The sequence below is a fragment of the Pelophylax lessonae genome, assembly GCF_965119305.1.
Source record: "Pelophylax lessonae genome assembly, chromosome: 2".
Taxonomy (NCBI): domain Eukaryota; kingdom Metazoa; phylum Chordata; class Amphibia; order Anura; family Ranidae; genus Pelophylax; species Pelophylax lessonae.
In genome coordinates, this window is record NC_138769.1 from 692592469 (window position 1) to 692614483 (window position 22015).

The window sequence follows — 22015 nt, forward strand, 5'->3', positions numbered from 1 at the left end:
TATCCCCATACAGCATGTTCCTCATCAGCATCCCCCCTTACATTAGGGGCCCCATCATGGTCCCCCTTACATTAGGACCCTATCAGAGTCCCTCCTTACATCATGTTCCTCGTTGGGGTCCCCTTTACATCCGGGTCCCCCTTACATTATGTGCACAGTCCATAGGCAGCCTCTGCTGACCTTAATCTTGAATCATTGCACATTGAGAATACACCCTTGACTCTGGCTGTGGGCCGGATTAAATATTGCAGCGGGCCAGATGTGTCCTGTAGTTGTAGTTTGGAGACCCCTGGCATATACAATTGATAGACAAGCCATATTGTTATTTAATGTTATTAAAAAATCACCTTTCCTTTTCAAACTACAGCGCTGTCGTTTTCTGTAAAATTTAATGCAATATGGTTACCTGGAGGTGTTCTGTATGCTGATGGTGTACAGAACACCCCTTCTAATGTAATTTCCTGCTTATGTGATTGGCCCACTGATTTTCCCAGACTTCTGCACTAAGACACCTCTTGCAATATGTTTTGGTGAGATACTCCTCAAGGGTTAATCACTTCTAAAGAGAGGCAGACCTTGCAGCTTTTTTCAGAGCACTCGGAGTGCACTGGTTGATCATAATGAACCAGACCCTCCCATTGAGAAACAATATGGAAAAATGTTTTGCTTTGGTCTATCCAGTAAGGTTACTTTGCGGTATAAGCAAGGATGCTCAGACCTCTGCAGTGTAATAATGTGCTTTAACTAACCAAAAACACAGTATAAGTATGCTTAAAAGTTACTTAACACAGGTTACAGTAGGCTCACAATCTCTGAAGGCAACGAGGAACCCGACTTCTTTAAGCAGTTGCTGGAGATCAGACAAAAGCGTCTTCAGGTATAGCTTCCTCTGGCTGTAAAGACCTTCTTTGCTTAAAGTCTTTATAGGGTCCTGTCATCGCACCTGCCTGACAACCTTTTATTTTGGAAAATGTACCATCCCCACATGGGTGTGGCCCCCTTGGCATTACTGAGTTTCAATTAGAGAAACATTCTCAAATTCTACCTCAAGATGGCACTATGGTATCATACATGCCATAGGTCACATATGTCAGGTTGTCAAGCTATTGTTGACTGCGGGTACAAACTTGTAGTTACGGAACAATAGATTGATTCAACTGATCCAGCCTGAGGCTCTGTTCAAATCTAGGCATTTTTGGGTGATTTTCTGCTCTAAGCCTCAGCTTTAAAAATGCCCAACTAGACAAATCCCATTACATTCAATGGCCCATGTTCACATCTGAGCGTTCTGTCATCTTAAGCAAAATACCCATCACTCAAAAAAAGTACCTGAGCCTCTTTATTGGCAGATTACAGGTGTTTTACTGTTTTTTTATTAGTCACTTTTTAACTCAAATTCGTATCTGACGTTCGGCCTGCATCTAGGAAGACGTCACCAATGACGAAACACATCCGGATCGGCTGTTACTGAAGACATCACGCTTGCTTAGCCGTTACTCACAGCGTTCCTTTCTCAAGAGCTGACAGTCTGCTGGATTTTTACTTATTTGTGCCTGTTTGCAACTCATCGAAGGAACTTTTTATATATTTTAAGTAAAAGGACTTAAATATTAGCAGGCTTCATTATGCTTGTTCATTTTTTTTTTATCCTGATCCATTTGGAGCTGCTGCTGAGCAGCCACCGCCTATCTTGGATGCCGGGTATTTTGAGCTTTTATGACCATTATAATTTAAGGTCCATGCTATCTGGTAATAAGCGTATGCTAAGTGTTGGTGCTCAGTGGTGGATTTATTCAATCAACGCTACTTATACACTTTTTTGCACTTTATGGACACTCATTGAAAATACTTTTTTATGTTCCCCTAACACTGGATTTTGTACCTATTTCATTATATCATTTTCATATGATTGATTTGTTTTCAATTATATATTTTGCTTATAATTTATTCACTGCATGTTTAGTTGTTTTCATGCCACATTATTTAACATATGATTATTCATGATTGCACTATTAGGATTTAGCACCGCTTCTTCTTTTTATTGATCATTTACAACTGATATCATAGATGGTTAAGTGGCTGCTTACCTTTTCGTTCTTATTTCTTGACCTAGCGCAGATTTTTTCCTGTTTTATGTTAACTCAAAACGCCTGCAATAAAACGCTACAAAAAAGCCAGAAAAATGCCTGTAAAAATAGCAACGCCTAGATGTGAACGGAGCCTCAACTGCAATGCAACAATGGTATCCAAGTTCCTATTGTGTAAGGACAGCCTGTAATTGTTATCAAGGGATTTGTTTGAGAAGTATTGATTCAAACAAACTTGATATCTGTTTCTAGCAAGTCTGAGAAGAATCATATATTATATATATTTATATCAAACGCAACACAAAAGAACACGGTGAATCAGAAAGCTATGTCTTTAGAGTAGGAAAAAAAATAGGGATCTGCAACAAAGGTTTGAAAAATCCTTGCAGTTAACATAGATTACCAAGAGAGGATTTGTTTTTTTCTCAACAAAAGTGGAATTATATTTTGAAGCCTAGTAAAATTGTATCTACAACCAAACACAAACAAAAAAAAGTAATATATTGCAGCTTACCAGTCCTTAGATGTAGTAGTTGCAGGGCAGCCATCAGAAATTTTGGGGCCCCTTACACAGCTTTAGCCCTGGGACCCTCGGGGCCTGACCGCCAACATTCAACAGGGCCCGCACTCTGGCCGTCCCACGGAATCCGCCCATTGAGTCCTTCAGTTCTATTTTAACACTCTTATAACCTAATATATGAAAATTAATCCAATCCATCAAATAGACATCCCCATATATTCAGCAAAGAGACATCCCCATATATTCAGCAAAGAGACATCCCAATCCAGTGAAGAGACGGCTTCATATATTCAGCAAAGAGACATCCTAATCCAACAAAGAGACATATGAAGCAAAGAGACATCCCAATCCATTAAAGAGACTGCTTCATATATTCAGCAAAGACACATCCCAATCCAGGAAAATGACAGCCTCATATATTCAGCAAAGAGACATCTCAATCCAGCAAAGAGACATCCTTTCAGCTGCATTGGCTTACTCTGCAGCCGCCCTGCTTTAGCAATTGCTAGTTACTACAGCAGCAACAGCTCAGTCTCGTTGGTTAAGGTCTGGGCGGCCAGGCTCCTCAGAATGCCCAGGCCCGATACATGTGTATGGGCTGTCCCCCCCTGATGGCTGCATTAGTAGTTGCATTAGTTTTCTTTTTACAAGTTTTTTTTTTTAATACTTTCACTTGGTGATCCTGCCAATAGCACACTTCCTGGCCTAGGATGACAGCACTCACACTTCTTTATTGAAGCAACAGAAACAGGATATGGTCATGCAACCCCTCCCCTCTCCTGTTGTCCTTAACATAGAGAAGCATGGTCCTTTGACCATCATTATCATCAAGGTTCAACAATGTGCCTGGTGCTGAGATACAAATAACTGTACTATTGGTATAGTTACTCTGTATGTGTCCATCCCACCTCCAATGCTCACACTTACAGTACCTGTCCCTGCTCCTCTAAAATGTTTTCTGGGGCCCTGGGTGCTTGCTTCTTTTGCTTTTCCTGCACAATCTATAGCCTATGGAAAAACCATCTACCTTTCAATCTAATGGTGGATGGCCTTTTTTAGGCATGAACAGAGGTTGTGGCATGCATGCACAAAGGAGGCGGAGCCAGGAGACTATTGGAGACTGCAGGGTCTAGCCAAAAAGCAAAGATCTTATAGCAGTTGGGATGGGTTAGTGTAAGTCTTGGAGTAGGGGGTAGACAATGGCTGTACCGAAAGTTATGTAAAATTGGGCATAACTTTTTATTTAACTTACATAGGTTTGTAGCACCCTCCTAGGTAGGTGCTAGTGAGAAAGTATAGTTTTGAGCTCTGTCTGCTTACCAGAGGGGCTGCAGGTAAATCTATATTGTTCTCTGCCTGCCAGAAAGCAGGATCTGTTAGTGAGGTCTGCTCATTGTGCTCAGTATGAAATTCATTCAGTCTAGAGAGTGTTTCACGCTGGTCCAGTAGGGAGACATGTTGGACAGTGGGAGGAAACCTGGCGAATGGGTGCATAGGCTTTTGATACAATCCTGATGATTGGCAGAAGGCAGGCTGCCTTGGTGCATGTTGGGATACTGTGTAAAAGCCAGGAGTACATGGGCTCAGGGTCTTTCGTTGGAGAGCGTAGTCCCGGAGGAAGGGGGCGGCTGCCTCCTCCTTTGTAGAGGTGCCATGTGGTCTCAGGAGGTCGTTCTAAGGGCCAGAGGAGTGGTCGATAGGAGCTGAACCCAGAGGTACAGGGAAGCTGACTGAGAGGGGAGACACTGGAGGTCCTGTTTCTGCAGTATCGTGAGTACAGGAACTCGTGTCAAGGAGTCTGACTTGAGGGGGGCCACCCCTGCTCATAGGATAGTCAGTGGATGGCTGTCAGCAGGAAGAGGATGCTAGGGATAGTGTTCTGAAATAGGTGATCGTCCATCATCTCCTTGTTAAGAGAGAGTAAAGAGAACAAGAGACAGAACCCCATTCATCCCAGGGGCAGGGTGCATTAACAGCCTGGCTGTTCCATATCTGTCAGCAGAGAGTTGAAGATAGAAGTCCTCAAATGTTGTGAATAGTTCAATTGGAGTATTCCACTATTTCCTTCTCCTATCCCAAATACCAGTAAACAACAAAAAAAAAAAAACCAACACCCCTAGACTGTTTATTTCTGTCAAGACTCAAGAGCCATCAGGAGCAAAGAGGGATCCAGGAGCTTTATCTAATCATAACCGTGTGTTGGTAACCAGGGGAGCCCGCAGAGTCAGTATCCAGCAGTCCTTACGGGGGCAGTGCTACAGGTTCTTCAAATTTCACATGTTGGTATGGTAGCTCACCCTTTCTCTCCCACTCTCTTCTTTGTTTTCATTCCAGGAAAATAATGGATTTGAAGGAGAAGCAACATGCCACCATTGAGTATGTGGGAGAGATTTACTAAAACAGGTGCACACAGAATCTGGTTCAGCCGTGCATAGTAACCAGTCATCTTCTAACTTCAGCTTGTTCATTTAAGCTTTGACAAGAAAACCTAGAAGCTGTTCGGTTACTATGCACCTGATTTGGTGTGGACTAGTTTTTGTAAATCTCTCCCTATGGGGGTAGATTTAGTACACCTGGTGCACGCAGAATCCGATGCAGCTGTGCAGAGTAACCAATCAGCTTTGAACTTCAGCCTCAACAGTTAGGGCTCTTTCACACAGGCGGACCGTTCAGATCCGCCTGTCCGTTTTTTTTGGTAGATCTGAACGGTCCCCCCATACATCCCTATGGGGCATCGGATGTCAGCGGAGACATGTCCGCTGACATCCGATCCCATCCGTCAAATCTGGACGGATGGAAACCCTATTTTCCATCCGTCCAGCGGATCGGATGAGATCGGATGAGACCGGACCGACGGTCCGTTCCCATCCGATTCCCCCATAGAGATGTATGGGGAACTGACAGCTCTGTCTCCGCACACAGAGCACAGACACAGCTGTCATCCTCCTGCTCAGCAGGGGATCGGCGGATCGATCCCCCGCTGAGATAAACGGAGTCCGTCCGACGGACGGATAGTGTGAAAGGGGCCTTAGGGCTCTTTCACAGACGGAGTCCGTCAGGCGGACTCCGTTTTTGTGTGCGGAGACACAGCTGTCAGGTCCCCATGCATCTCCATGGGGGAATCGGATAGGAATGGACCGCCTGTCCTTTCTCATCCGATCCCATCCGATCCGCGGAATGGATGCAAAATAGGGTTTCCATCCGCCCAGATTTGCTGGCATCCGATGCCCCATAGAGATGCATGGGGTGACCGTTCAGATCTGCCAAAAAAACAGACAGGCGGATCTGAATGGTCCGCCTGTGTGAAAGGGGCCTTAAGCTTTGACAATAAGCCCTTGTTCACACTGAACACGGCTTTGAAATCGTGCAAGTTCATCTAAACTTGCACAATTTCAAAGCCGCATTTAAGTCCAACTTCGGGGGGGGGGGCAACTTTAGAGACATCTGTGTGGGTTCCTGCACAGATGTCTATTGAAATTGCCCCCAAAGTCACCAAAAGTAGAGCAGGAACAATGCCGCAAAGTCAGCATCGCACTAATTGGGACAGTGCCGTTGCCGGCAATAAGCTGCGATTTGAAAAGCGACTTGACCTGTCAAACGCCTATCAAATCGCGCGATGTGAACGGGGGCTTAAACCTAGAAGCTGATTGGTTACTATGCACAGCTGCAACAGATTCTGTGTGCACCAGGTGTAGTAAATCTGTGTGCATCTCTGTAAGCATTTTACAATCCTCAAACAGAAGCAATGTGCCATCATTGAGTGCTTGACGAATGGGGGGTGCAGCTGTCCAAAATCCACAGAAGGCTGCAGAATGTTTAGGGAGATAACACATTGACAAGAGCAATGTACACAGATGGATGAAGACGTTTAATGAAGGGGAAACCAGCACAAAAGACCAACCATGCAGTGGGAGAGACTTCTTTGTCAACAGCTCAATGACAGCGCATTGCTTCTGCTTGGAATCCATTATTTACCTGCAATGAAAAAGTTACTATGGACAAAGTAATAATTAAATTAATAAGTAATAAGTAAGTAATAATTAAATTTACATGTGAAATTTGAATGATAATAAGTAATAAATAAATTTACATGTGAAATTTGAATGATAATAAGTAATAAATAAATTTACATGTGAAATTTGAATGACTAATGTAAGTTAATAAAAAATAGTTATCCCAACTTTTGCATTACCTTTCATACAGCTCTCATATGAAGGATAACTTTACTATAGTACTTTGTACTATAAATACTGTATCTTCTTTTCCATTTTGAACAGATCGCCCACCTAAATGATTAGGAAATTAGCAATGCAGTTTTAGCTTTTTTTTTCACATCAGAATTAAAAAAAGAAATTGGTATGCCAATGATGAGTTGGGTAGCAATTAGGGATGAGCAAATCTGTCCGAATTTGATCCATGAAGTTTTGCAAATCTTGCCCACAGTATGAAGTTCTTTGTGGTGTATCTATTGAAGTGTACGGGGAGCAAGTCTTGTTTTCTCATTCTGGCAAATTGTTGGGCTAATAGGGAAGCAAATAAAAGGCAAGGGAACCTTGGCATTGCCAGCGGAGACATGTACCAATACCACATTTATTAGCACAGTATTTCTCCCAATACAAAAGTGTCAACTCCCCCCTAAAAGAAGTGAAACACAGTGAATATATGGCTATGAGCCTACATTTTCATAGTGAGGGGGCTTGGATATCTATTCCTTCAGATTATTGCCTCATGTGAGTAAGCTGACTAGGGGAAAAGCTATGCCATATATTATCGATTGTTCCTTATTTCTGGTGGCCACGCTGTAAGACCTGTTTCACACCGGCTTCAGCATGTATAAGAGCAGTGTGAACAGCAAGCTTTTACAAAGGTTTTTTATTTTTACTAAATAAGCAAAGACCGAACATTTTGAAAAAAAATATATATATAGTTTTCATAGTCTGTTATGGAATTTTGCAAACAGGTCATTTTTCACTGATGTGCGCTGATGAGGCTGCACTGATGGGCATTGATGGGCACTGATGGGGTGGCACTGGTGGGCACTATTGAGGCTGCACTGATAGGCAACACTGCTGGGCACTGAAAGACTGCCGTGGCACTGGTAGGCAGTACTGATAGGTGATTCTGATGACGAAGCGCTGATGGGCACTGATAGGAAGCACTGATTAGCACTGATGGGCGCTGATAGGTGGCATTGATTGGCACTGGTAGGCAGCAATGATAGGGGACTGATGAGGAGGCACTGATGGGCACTGGTTGGTGGCACTGGTGGACACTAATAAGCAGCACTGGTGGGCATGGTTGGGACTAAACTGATAATCAGGACACTGATAATTAGTGCCCCCGATTATCAGTGTACATGTCCTTTTCAGAGAAGACGGTTATCGGCTCTCTTCTCCTCTCCTCATGCTGTCAGCATGTGGAAATGAGTGCCAATAACCGGCCTCTATTTACATCCATGATTAGAGATGATTGAGCGGTTTGGGTCGACCATCGGTTCGACCCGAACATTAACTGTTCGAAATTCGGCCAAATTCCGAACTTTTTGCGGAAAAAGTTCGGAATTTGGCAACCAGAACCGACCAAAATGCAATGGGACAGGAACTGGGCTTTAAAAGCCCGAGATTGGACCAGAACCATCAGTAAAAGCCAATTGAAGGGGCAGGAGGATGCTAGGAATGTGATTGGAGTGACTAGGGGGTCCAGAGGCCAATCAGGAGTGAATACGCCCCCCAGTATATAACATAGCCCCGCCAAATCTCTAGCACTGTAATACAGGGGCTGTGGAAGAGAGTGGAAGCAGTTCTGTTACTCCGGCTTCAAAAGTGTAATTTAGCAATTATTAGTGTGAGGAAAGGGATATCTAGTGTAGTTAGGGTACTATTTTCCACTATAGTTAGATTTAATAATCTAGTTTCTGTAGGGAAAGTGTTAAGTGTCAGGGTGACTGTAGTGTAGTGTAGGGTGAACTGACTCTGACTGCTATGGCAGGCTGACCAAACTCTTCCATGTCAGGGTGACCGCCATAGAAAAAAGATCATTTGTCTTAGAATTGCAGTAGAGCAGGGATAGGGCTCCGCTACTTTCACACCTGACCATTTTGTTGCAGGCGTTTATTGGGCTTTTTTGTGGACGTCTTTGGAGGCAGGCATGACATCTGAACTTCTGTGTAGGGGTATATATACACACACACACATATATATGTATATATACACATACACACATATAGGTGTGAAAGTAGCGGAACACTATGCCTGCGCTAATTAAATTATTTGCAGGCATAGGGCTCCGCTCCTATCACACCTATATGTGTGTATGTGTATATATACATATATGTGTGTGTGTATATATACCCCTATACAGAAGTTCAGATGTTATGCCTGCCTCCAAAGACGCCCAAAAAATGCCCAAAAAAACGCCTGCAACAACACACCTGGGCGTTTTTGTTGCAGGCGTTTTTTTGGGCATTTTGTTGGGCGTCTTTGGAGGCAAGCATAACATCTGAACTTCTGTATAGGGGTATATATACACACACACATATAGGTGTGAAAGTAGCAGAACCCTATGCCTGCGCTAATTAAATTATTTGCAGGCAATTTAAAAATGGCTAATTCACACAGTTTCTCTGTTATGTTTGTGTCCACTAATAATGATTTTAGTGTATTTTTTGTGAAAATATTGATTTGACATATTCGGGGGGGGGGGGGGGGGCTGCAAGGTAGGCTGTTCGGGGCTCAGTGATTTCTAACAGCAGCCCTGCTGTTCACACTCCTCTTATACAAGCTGAAGCCGTGTGAAGCAGGCCTTAAGATTGGAGTACAATTTTGGGGACACAGCAATCCCTGGGGTTTCGTCAGTAACCCGTGGTAGCAGCAAACCTGAGCTTCATGCCTAGTACAAATTCCCTTTTTCAATTTGAATGCATCCAGGCACAGATAGATAGACAGCTGTGTAGGTCCTATGATCTGTGTGTCTCCGTGACCTGATGGGTTTACATAGAGGTAACATTTTAAAAATTAATCCCTTTTGTAAATCAGACTAGGTGAATGTGTATTAGCCCTGGTGTCTTCCAGCCCATCCATTAACCATGGCAATATCCCCAGAAAAGCATAATTAGTTTCCTGCATGTTGCCGTGGAGTTCCATGATGTTATCAAAGCAGCTCAGCAGGCCCCCGGTGCCCCTTCCCAGAATATCCTCCCTTACTGATTGCAGGCTGTGGGAAATGCATTATATCCCCATGTATAGGCTTATATACCGCTGTGTAGTGATTTGTCATCTGCTGCTAAACCCCAAATGTATGCCACATCAGGCATATCCAAACACTATATACATTTATTTATATACTGTAAAAGGAACTGGTATATGTGTATTATACGAGTAAGAATCATGTATACACAATCCAAGTAGTCTACTGGTGTGGCAGAATTATCACAATTACCAGTTCCAGATCTTTGTCTTTAAAATTATAGCATTTTTAGTTCCAAATGTACAGTGAATTGTTAAAGTGGTTTCAATTTGTATTTTTTTATTATTTTTTTTGGTTTCCATTTTTATAGCAAATGTTTGCAATCACCTCTCAAGCTCCTGATAATAAAAGGTAAAGATAAAGTAATGCAGGAGACTGATATTCATGCTGCCACCTTTTGTAGCTGAGCCCCCTCCCATGTTTTTCTTGCACTATGAAGACTGGGCAGCTCACTGGTCAACAGGGCCGCTGATGGGGGGCGGGGCAGGCACACAGGGTGGCCCCAACAGCACGGGGAATCGGTGCGGGTGGGACATTACAGAAGGAAGCCCTGTTTGGCTCTCTGCATCAGCTTAAAGCCAGTTTATCTCCCTCTTGCCAGCTTTCAGCTGCTGCGGAGAGAGAGACACAAACACAGGGCATCATTCCTGTAATTGCTTCTCCATCACCGATCCCCCTCCCTATTCTGCCTGCTTCTGGTCCCCCCCCTCCCTCCCCATGTGCCCCCTTTTCACTGTGCCGCCCCCCCCCTCCCCCCGCAGCGCTGCAGGCTTCCCTCTCCTGTTAAAAAAAAAAAATTGTATGTAGCAGTTTTTCCAGGCCATGTGCCTGATGTGGGTCAGGCACCTCCAACACTTTTGAGTTGTGAACCCAGGTGTGAGAACTGAGACAATGACCATTCCGGCATCTTTGGTTTGTTTTATTGTATTTAGGGGATGGGAGAAGGGAAGGAGTGGGATACTCCTCTTGCTCAACTAGGTACACTTGAAGTAAAATGCCTGTTGGCACTGTCTTGACGCCAGCCGAATGCTGACCAGCGCTTTCTGACGCCTATAGATACTGTAGTACTGAAACTGTGCTGGAACCTCGATTTTAATTCAGAAGATCCAGGACTGTAGAACACTTGACTCATGACACTGCTTTAGCTCAACAGTCACTGAACAGCTCCCTCCAGCCCTGCACTGGCTGAGGTAGCTCTACGTAGATACTTGTGCTGATGCAACTCTTAACCTTGTGCACTTCCCACTGTACACTGACTCTTCAGGGCCCAAACTACAGGCGCCCCCTTTCACACTTCGGGGTCCTCTACCTAGGTACCCCCTCTAATACTTCAGGGTCCTTAGGGAGTTAAAGGCACCCCCTTTAACAGCTAGCTGACTCCTGGATCCCTAGAACCTTCTCTGGAGTGGTCCCCTCTGACACTAGGCAGACCCCCAGTACTCACAACCTTTCTAGGCTTTCCTGGAACTGGACCCACCTCTCTCTCCGCTGATTCTCGGCACACCGGATCCCTTCTGCAGCTCAGCTTCACACTCTTTGGATTCCCAGGCCGCCACCCAGGACACCTGCTTCCTCTGACAGGAGGAGAGACAGCCGTACTCTCCCTCCTGGGAATCTGCTTCCCGCCAAAGACGCTGCGTCTTGCATTCCCTCCAAACTTATACCCACTCGCGGACAGATTGGACCCCTAACTGACATTTTTGACACTTTTGAAGGGACCAGTGACATTACTACAGTAATCAGTGCTAAAAAATACACTGTTACTGTACTAATGACAGGTACCTGCTCCTACTTCTGTTCCGGTCACCTTAGGCAATCGGAAGCTGAAGTTCTCCTTCCCAAAGTCTTCTGGGACACGACTTGTCCTAGAAGACTTGGGGATCAATCACATAGCGCAGCGCCGCTTGCGCATGCGCAGTGGGCACCCGGCTGTGAAGCTGCAAGCTGTCACAGCCGGGTGCTCATAGTAGAGATGCTGGCGCCACTGAGGGAGGACACTGAGCGAACACAGCTGGGGTGAATACAACGCTGGACCCTGGAACAGGTGAGTGGATATTTATTGAAAGTCAGCAGCTTCACTTTTTGTAGCTGCTGACTTTTAATAAACAAAAAAATGGCTGTAACTCCGCTTTAAGCATTTCCCTAGAATCTCCAAACTCATTATATTCTCCTGGAGTAAACATGTAATAACATGATATTATCTATAGTATTAAGGTTTGAACATGCACTACAGACACAGATTTAGCCATTGTGATATATAACCTCTTTATTAATAAAACCAAGTGTATAACCCTACAGGTAGGTGCTAGGTAACCGTATAGTTGGCCTTGTCTACCTAACAGCAGGGCTGTGATTTATCTAGTCAGGTTGTTAGGGCTTCCAGATGTGCCTGCTGAATGGAGATGTATCCTCACTGGCTCCTGTGAGAGGCTTCTAATAGGGCAGTGTGGTAAGCCCAATCAGGGGACACATCCCAGCTTGTAACTACCCCAGAAGGCAGAATATGCTGCTAAGGATTCTGGGAGTGGGTATAAGCTTGGGGGAAGTGCGTAGCACGGTGTCTTTGACGGGAGCAGAGTCCCAGGATGGAGAGTGCGGCTGTCTCTCCTGTCTGAGGGAAGCAGATGTCTCGGGGTGTCGCCTGAGAATCCAGAGAGTGCTGAGTTGAGCTGAGGGGATCCGGTGTGCCGACTGCCGAGAACCTGCAGAGAGTGAGAGGGGTCCTGTACCAGGAAAGCCTACCCAGGTCCTGAGTACTGAGGATTGCCCCTGGGGGTCTGCCAGAGTTAAAGGGGAACATTCCGGAAGAGGTTCTGGGATCCAGTGCCAGCTAGCTGAAAGGGGGTACCTAGGTTGAGGACCCTGAAGTTGCACGGGGGGGGTGTCTAGACAGTGAACCCCAAGGTTAGAGGGGACATCTGCTTTTGGGCCCTGAATTGTACAGAGTGTGCCAGTTGGGATTTACAGCTTTACAGGATTCTACGACATACTACCTCAAGCCAGAGCAAGGCGGAACGGAAGTATTCAGTGACTTGTTGCAGTATAACAGTGTCAGTGGTTCTACAATTTCACAGTCCTGGATCTTCTGGACTACAAGTTGAGGATTCAGCACTTCTATTAAGTTGCGGATTGTTCTCAGAGTTAGTAAGCGTTGGCTGGCGTCCAGGAAGTGCCAACGAGCATTTTCAGGAACAAAGTCCCAAGTGTACATATTTGAAGCCTAAAGGAGTATCCCACTCATTCCCTTCTCCCATCCCCTTTTATCTACAATAAAACAACCAAACAAAGATGCCGGAGTGGTTCATGTCTCAGTCCTCGCACCCAGGGCCGCAGCTCACATGAGCTGGAAAGGTAACCGGTAACAATGGCAGGCCCACATCAGGCCACAGGCCTAGAAAACCTGCTACACAAGTTTCATTAACAAACAAAAATATTGCTTGTTGACAAACATAAGCGTAACTTAAAAAAACAAAAAACTGTAAACTCTATTTGTTGTAATGCCAGGCTTCAAGTGGGGATGGGGAAGTAAATGAGAGAGAAGGGATGCACAGGGAAGGGTGCATTATACTTTGGGGATGGGAAGGTGACCTGCAAGTGGGGATGGGGAAGTAAATGGGAGTGAGGGAATGCACAGGGCAGGGTGCATTATACTTTGGGGATGGAGAGGTGACCTGCAAGTGGGGATGGGGAAGTAAATGGGAGTGAGGGAGTGCACAGGGCAGGGTACATTATACTTTGGGGATGGGGAGGTGACCTGCAAGTGGGGATGAGGAAGTAAATGGGAGTGAGGGAGTGCACAGGGCAGGGTGCATTATACTTTGGGGATGGGGAGGTGACCTGCAAGTGGGGATGGGGAAGTAAATGGGAGAGAAGGAATGCACAGGGCAGGATGCATTATACTTTGGGGATATGGAGGTGACCTGCAAGTGTGGATGGGGAAGTAAATTCGAGTGAGGAAGTGCACAGGGCAGGGTGCATTATACTTTTGGGATGGGGAGGTGACCTTCAAGTGGGGATGAGGAAGTAAATGGGAGTGAGGGAGTGCAAAGGACAGGGTGCATTATACTTTGGGGAAGGGGAGGTGACCTGCAAGTGTGGATGGGGAAGTAAATGGGAGTGAGGAAGTGCACAGGGCAGGGTGCATTATACTTTTGGGATGGGGAGGTGACCTTCAAGTGGGGATGGGGAAGTAAATAGGAGTGAGGGAGTGCACAGGACAGGGTGCATTATACTTTTGGGATGGGGAGGTGACCTACAAGTGGGGATGGGGAGGTAAACGGGAGAGAAGGAATGCAGAGGGCAGGATGCATTATACTTTTGGAATGAGGAGGGGACCTTCAAGTGGGGATGGGGAAGTAAATGGGAGTGAGGGAATTCACAGGGCAGGGTGCATTATGCTTATGGGATGGGGAGGTGACCTTCAAGGGGGGGGATGGGGAAGTAAATGGGAGTGAGGGAGTGCACAGGGCAGGGTGCATTATACTTTGGGGATGGATTGGGAGGTGACCTACAAGTGGGGATGGGGAAGTAAATGGGAGTAAGGGAGTGCACAGGGCAGGGTGCATTATACTTTGGGGATGGGGAGATGACCTGCAAGTGGGGATGGAAAAGTAAATGGGAGAGAAGGAATACACAGGGCAGGGTGCATTATACTTTGGGGATGGGGAGGTGACCTGCAAGTGGGGATGGAGAAGTAAATGGGAGTGAGGAAGTGCACAGGGCAGGGTGCATTATACTTTGGGGATGGGGCGGTGACCTGCAAGTGGGGATGGGGACATAAATGGGAGTGAGGGAATGCACAGGGCAGGGTGCATTATACTTTGGGGATGGGGAGGTGACCTACAAGTGGGGATGGGGAAGTAAATGGGAGTGAGGGAATGCACAGGGCAGGGTGCATTATACTTTGGGGATGGGGCAGTGACCTGCAAGTGGTGATGGGGAAGTAAATGGAAGTGAGGGAGTGCACAGGGCAGGGTGCATTATACCTTGGGGATGGGGCGGTGACCTGCAAGTGGGGATGGGGACATAAATGGGAGTGAGAGAGTGCACAGGGCAGAGAACTGGACGGTCTGGGGAGGCTGTTATTTACCCTTGCTGAGAGGGGAAACATTCACAACATCACATCCAGACAGACACGAATCCGATGGTGGAGTTCCTCTTTTGTGGTTTGCAGGGTATTGTTCTAGAACTCCCAGGCAGCATGCAGAAAGAGGGAGCCTGCGTCTCTCAACCAATACAGCTTGCCAATTCAGAGTCAGGGGCCTGGGGCTTTAACAGACAGATGGAGCTCCAAGAAAAGCAGATGTTCAGGTGGGTACTGGAGATTTAAGTCAACTGAAATATGACTAAAACTAAAAGAATTTAGATGAGTAAAATCCAACCAAAACTAAAATGGCATTTTTTTCAAAAGACTATGACTAAAACAAAATCAAAATTTGACAACACAATTAACAGTGCCCACAAGAGAAGTATGGCCAAGAAAGCTTAGACCATACTTCTCTTTTAAGGAACACTGAGCTGCATTTGTTTGTGTTTTTTATATTTGCCTTTGGCTGGGGTTCAGCTTTACACTAGCTCTAGCTGAACCCTAGGCCAAATCACAGAGTAAACCATAGCCATTACTCTAACCATTGCACCAACCCTAACCTTCAAGGAAAAAACGTATGTGAAGGTAGTAGTTGGCCAATTGCCTCCTGCTCAAGATTGGTCTCTGATCATGACAAAGGCTGTAATGGGCAACAAATATATGTGCATTGGATACACCTTAAAAGTTCTCAGGTTTTTCTGAAGAGAGATAGTAATAGACACATATAACCATATCAGACTCATCCTTTATTTTGTTCCTTTCTAGGAAATCGGTGGGAGTGTTTTGCTGCGGCCCAAAGGGACTCTCCAAGGATCTTCACAAAATGTGCAATCGTCCTAACAGTTTCGGAACGCGGTTTGAATACAACAAAGAGTCCTTCAGTTGAGGTTAAATACACGGCAGGGGAGACCAAGTGCAATTAACATGAACCAAAGAACCTTAATCAATAGAGGGACGCAAATCACTACGATTGACTCTTATCCACGTTGCAGCTATTTAATGAAGGGATTACTGCTTACAAAACAAAGTTAATTGTGGCTTGTTCTATGCACTGTATTTTTGTAACAAAATACTTGACATCCATTGAGAAAAGGACCCCATTTTGCTGAAATATCTCATGAAAATGTGGTCAAAATGAAAGGGCATTTTGTAGATTTCCATGGCACTTTTTATGTATGCTTTCTATTGATAGGAAAACAAGAAGGGAGATTTACTATTTACCTTTTTATGCAAACCTATTTAAATATTTACTTTTATTCTATGCAATTGCTTCAGTATTTTTGCAGTGGTGCTTCTTACGTTACTAACTGGTAATTTACAGTTTTTGTTAGGTATTGGCCTGCTCTGTTGGGCAGCAAGATTCACATCCTCGTTTTTGTATTCTGCACAGATGGAGTAGAGAGGAAATAATTGTATGAAAAAGTCATTTTGTCAGGGAAGACACCTAACTAAGACTTGTAAGTGCTAAGGACACTAAATAAATAAATATCTATTGGGGGATTACAATTTGTTTTAATAAATTTATAGATTTGATATAAGATGGCAGATGGAGATTTTTAAATGATTTAATAATATGATCATGCACATATTCAGATAACCTTGGTGTCACTCTTATCTTGGATACAGTTGGTAAGAATGGTTATGCTAAAGTTCTTTTGTCGATCTGAATACACAATTTAACTAACTTGTGATCTTTAAAGCCCAACTTCATGTTTACTGAACCTTCCAATAGTTCTGTTCGGCCCAAGCTAGCCCAAACAATCTTTTTCCTTCACTAACGGATGTGCTTGCTGAGAATGCTGTATAAGCTGTTGTTGATGATACAACAGAATAATCAAGTCCATTCTCAACCAGGGTTCCTCCAGGGGTTTCTTCAGCTGCAGCTAATTGACCTGCTATCAGATGGTGTCTGCATAGTTCTGGGTCCAATACCACTTGGCAGACCAGTTTTGGTCTTTTTTAGCTGTCTGTAAGGGTGACTTTCTGACAACCAATCTAAGGGGGTATTTTTCCCATGGGATACCAGAACACTCTTCTCAATGCCCCCAATGTATAGAGCATGCTTTCTACTGACCATTAATGTAAAAGGGGCATTCTTCCCACTGACCACCAATGTAAGGGGCATTCTTCCTACGGACTACCACTGTAAGGGGGACAGTCTTCTCACTGACCACTGGTGTAAGGGGCATTCTTCCCACTGACCACCACTTTAACCACTTCAATATCAAGACACTTTCACCCCCTTCCTGCCCAGGCCAATTTTCAGATTTTACCACTGTCACATTCACATTTTGAATGAGAATTACTCAGGCATGCAACACTGTACCCAAAACGAGATTTGTATCATTTTTTTGAGACAGATAGAGCTTTCTTTTGATGGTATTTAATTACCTCTGGGGTTTTTATTTTTTGCTAAATAAAAAAAATAAAAAAAGACAATCTTAAAAATTATTTTTGCTAGTTTCTGTTATAAGATTTTGCAAATAAGTAACTTTTCTTCTTCAGTAAGGTGTGCTAATGAGGCTTCACTGATGGACACTGATAATGCTGTATTGATGTGCATTGATGAGGCTGCACTGATGCGCACTGATGAGGTTGAAGTGATGGGCACTGATGAGGCTGCACTGATGAGCACTGATGAGGCGGCACGGATGGACACTGATGAGGAGGCACTGATAAAGCTGCATTGATGGGCACTAATAAGCTGCACTGATGGGGCTGCACTGATAATCAAGACACTGTTGAGGATGCACTGATGATCAGGGCACTGTGTATCAGTGTAAAATATGGTACTCACTGTGCCTCTCACAGATTTGGCTCTCCTTCCCTTACTCGTGGTCTTTCTGTGAGGAAAGAAGAGCCGATAACCGGCAAAGGAATTTAGTCTGTATGCACTGTGACAGCGGTGATTGGACACTGCTAATTACATGGTAAAGGGCCGATGTGATTTACATTGGTCTATGATCCGCTGTGTCCAAGACACACAACGGTCACATAGCGCTCCCGATGCACACATGTGAGAGGACGTCCAGGTCAATGTTATAGTTTACATACATTTTCAATGTTCTTAACATGCAAAGGAGTCCGGCTTACATCTACACTGTCACTGGTGCTTGGTCACCAAAATGCCTTTTCTTCACTCTACACTTCAAAAGTAACAGAGCTTATGCAACATATCCAGGCTAGAAGGTACTTCAGCGCATCATAAAGAATGGTATGATGTGAAGCACCTTGACAAGTTTTCCTTAATAAATGTAACCATAAGGCAGCCTGTAGGTAGGGCCAGAAAACACTGGCATGATGTTTCATTCCCAGGTACCACAAAAAGGCCTCTTGCCCTAGTTTCCCAAAGGGAACAATTCAAATGTAAAGTCAAAACCATATGTATATTACCATGCCCCAACACTTCGTCCAAGCTGAGCCAGGTACCAGATCAGTATAGGCCCATGACAAGAAAGAGATGAGTCCAGTAGATTTTCAATGCTTTACTTCAAAAACAGGAGGGCAGGCAAGTTTTCATAATTTGGGCAGTGGTTGGCAGTACCTTCCCCAGGGGGGCATACTTTGCTCTGTTCCTAATACTACTCCCAACTAGGGTACCACTACCAGGACCTCTCTTGAGGCATTCCCTAGCTAGGGAGCATTGCATAAATTTGAATAGGGCCTCGACCAGTCTCATGGGGGCCAGCTCAGCACCCTGACTCCTTTCTAGCCCATATATCCACAAAACTAACTAGTGGTACCATCTAAGAGAGGCCGCCAACTAAAAATTGTTCTAACACCTCATTACAAGCCTTTTGGTTAAGCTGTATGGGGGAATTCAGCAAGATGCCTAATGTTATACCAATGTTTATGACCTGTTGATTCATTAAACATTCTCTGGATATGTTAGATTGTACTTAAAATCATTTAAAACAACTGTATCTGTGGGTACTTTGTGGTATTTCATTCTCAAAGTTCACAGCAGAAGCACTAATTTCAATCAATTCATTCTCCTAAGAGCTCTGCTTCCCCTCCCCGAGCTTGGACATCACCGCCCCACCTCTCCGCCTCATCCAATCAGAGAGCGCTTTGTAGTCATTGAGAGAATGCAAAATGTTCTCTAAATGGCGCTTGTGGCACTAGTGTGAACCTAGGCTGAAGGAGAAGCAGCAGAGTGATGAGATCAGCTCTCTTCCGCTGTGCTTTTTCTTCCTATCACTTCCTATCATGAACTGACTGTGCTGCTTTTCCATCCCCAGGTCTGAGTTCTGCTTTCTAGGGTCTGCAAGTGGTTGATAACAATAAAACCCAGGAACTTACACTGCTTGCATTAAAAACTATTGATGTATTAATGAATACAGAACGGTATTTTTGATTACTAATGCTGGATTGGGCCATCTCTTTGCTAAATATATGTGGATGTCTCTTTGCTGGATCGGGATGTCTCTTTGCTGAATAAGTATCTTTTTTTTGTTACTGAGTTTTTTGATTTTCTTAGATCTGCTAGGGGAAATAGATTGAAAGGTTAGTGCAGTTAGTGTTGGTGTAGGGTCCTGCTCAAAAGAGTCTACCTTGTCATGGTGGCAGGCTTCATATTATGTGGCCAAAAAATATTTCCTTAGTGTTAAATCTTGAAAGCACTGATGACTTGGAATACACTTTTCACTTCCATATATTGAGTTGAAAGAGTGTTAAAATAAAAGTGGGTGCACTGAAGGCTAGGAGGGATGCCTAGTAGTCTGATTTGGTGGGATGGCCAGTGGGTGAGCCCTGGGGAATGTTGGTGGTCAGGCTTGGGGGGGGGGCATGCCTAAAGCTGTGTAAGGGGCCCAAAAATGTCTAATGGCTGCCCTGTTCCAAACTGATCAATAGCAAAATTGGGAGGACAAGCTTATCACTAATCTTCTAATAGTACCACTTCTGGAGGTAACAGGGAATGGCCAGTATATCTGGGACCTTACAGCAGCTGTCCATATAGCTGTTTCTGGCACTTAGATCCATTTTGGCACTCTAATATTCCACAGCAGGGTCTTTACTCACAGTGTCCCAGGAGCTGTCTGTCACCCAGTATCCTCAAGTAGATCCTCAGTGAAGGAGCTTACAAGATCCTTCTCCAGACCAGTATTTCAGACCAGGAGTTCCGTGCAGCGCCCTCCAGCAAACATTAATTGGCAATCATTTCCAAGCCCTCAGCCCAGAAGCTGCTTAGTCCCAGACTGCAATTTCTTGTCTCAGTAAAGCTATCTCCTGGGGCAGCAGCCCCAAGAGAACTGGAACCCTCCATGGAGAAAAAAAAGAACACTTTGGCAAAGCTTCCTAAACATTTGCCTCTTACCAGGGATTGGCAGGGGCGTGATAAATATTCACACTGATCATCTGAATCTGCCCTATACTCTAGAAGTTTCTTTCAGAGGCAGGTGGGAGGAAAATACTCTCAGCTTAGGAAACCCTGAACAGACCAAACCAATCATTTACCCACTACAGTGAAGCCAAGAACTAAATTTAACCTAGCAGTCTAACTAGGGAAGGGTGCTACGCAAGTTTTCAAGTTCTTCCTATTGCAGTGTTTTTGTAGCTATTGAACTATGCATAACACTCACTAATAAAATGTCCTTACCCGTTGTAAACATAAAATCCCTGACATTTAGTTTTAAGAAATTCATGAGCTGACTTCACTTATTGCAGTGTCCGTATATCGCCGCTTCCAGATTACATTCTCCGTCATGGTCTCTAGGCAATTCTTTATCGATCCGGCAACTTCCAGCTAATTACCAGTAATCAACAGCCTCTGAAATCCAGTTGTATGTCATTGACTTTTCTTAACCTAGTTATGAATCTTCCTTTGTTGTTTTTTAGTATGTTTTCTCTCATTGCATCATCAGTAAAGAAGATATTTTCCGATCCCTACAAATCCCCATTCTGCTATATATCATTCCCATGCTCATTGCTTATGCTATAAATACTCTGCAATCTTGGGAGAATTAATTCAGTTGAAACAACTCATTGATTGCTGAGTTTTAAAACCCACATCACATAGCATAGTTTATGTTTATAAACCACTAGAGCTTAGAAAAGCTGAAATAAAACATCAAATCGCACTAAATGGAGACAGGAAATAGCCACGAGGGATTGGTTAACCCAGATTCTCCTGGTGGGATAAGACATGGTCTAGGCTCAGAAGATATAAAGTATAAGTGTGTAGCACCCTCCTAGTTAGGTAGGTGCTAGGTAAACACACCTAATGCTCCTTCTGCTTATCAGGGGAGCCTGATCTGTTAGGTTGCCTGTTGCATGTCTCCAGGTGTGATTCACTGGGTCTGAGGGAGTGTCCCCACTGCATCCAATGAGGGAGCTTGTTGGTCAGTGGAGGAAAACCAGCCAGTGACACATTAGGTTTTATGGCAGTCCCAGTGGGAGGGCATCTTGGGATTGGCCATAAATACTTAGGGACATGTGTCTTTGGCAGGAAGCAGATTCCCAGGAGGAGGCTGACGGTTGTCTCTCCTCCTGCTGTGTGTGAGGAAAGTGGTCTTAGGCGGTCGGCATAGTGAACCAGGAGTGGAGCTGAGCTGCAGAAGATCCAGTGGAGCTGACAGTGGAGCTGCTGGCAGATTCTCCCGGGAAAAACAGTGTCCATGAGTACCAGGGACATATCTCCTAAACGTGCACCATTTAGGAACTATTCACATTTGTAGCCGCCTTTGAAGCCACCAATGCAGGCACACTGCGCTCTGAATGGACGACACACTCAGAGCGCTGTGCCGCTATTGTGACTCCCATGTAACGTACCTCTGTAAACTGAAAGGCAGCCACTAATTGAAGAGATGAGATGAGGATGCTTTCTGTAGTCGTAACACACTTCCTGTCCTAGGGGGACAATACTTTTTCTCCGAAGTTACAGTACAGTGAGTGAGCATTGTCACTTTAGGGCAGAAAGTGTATTACTGGCTAGGGATGATCGAACTTTTCAAAAGTTCCAGAACACCCGAACTTCCCGAAAGTTCGGCCCGGATTTCAGAACCCCATTGAAATCAATGGGACCCAAACTTCGGTAATCAAAAAACACCATTTTGAAGCCCTAAAACCCAATAAATG

The 22015-nt window shown here is 44.6% G+C and overlaps 1 protein-coding gene across 3 annotated transcripts in view; it reads left to right on the forward strand.

The window, feature by feature from the left end:
* Positions 1-16255, forward strand: part of NOX4 (NADPH oxidase 4) — a 428396-nt gene extending 412141 nt beyond the window's left edge. For all 3 annotated transcript variants that reach the window (XM_082244521.1, XM_082244522.1, XM_082244523.1), the window contains one exon: positions 15704-16255. In XM_082244521.1, coding sequence (XP_082100647.1) covers positions 15704-15824 — 121 coding nt within the window. In that variant the 3' untranslated portion in view covers positions 15825-16255. The remainder of the gene's footprint in view (positions 1-15703) is intronic.
* The last annotated feature ends 5760 nt before the right edge of the window (positions 16256-22015 follow it).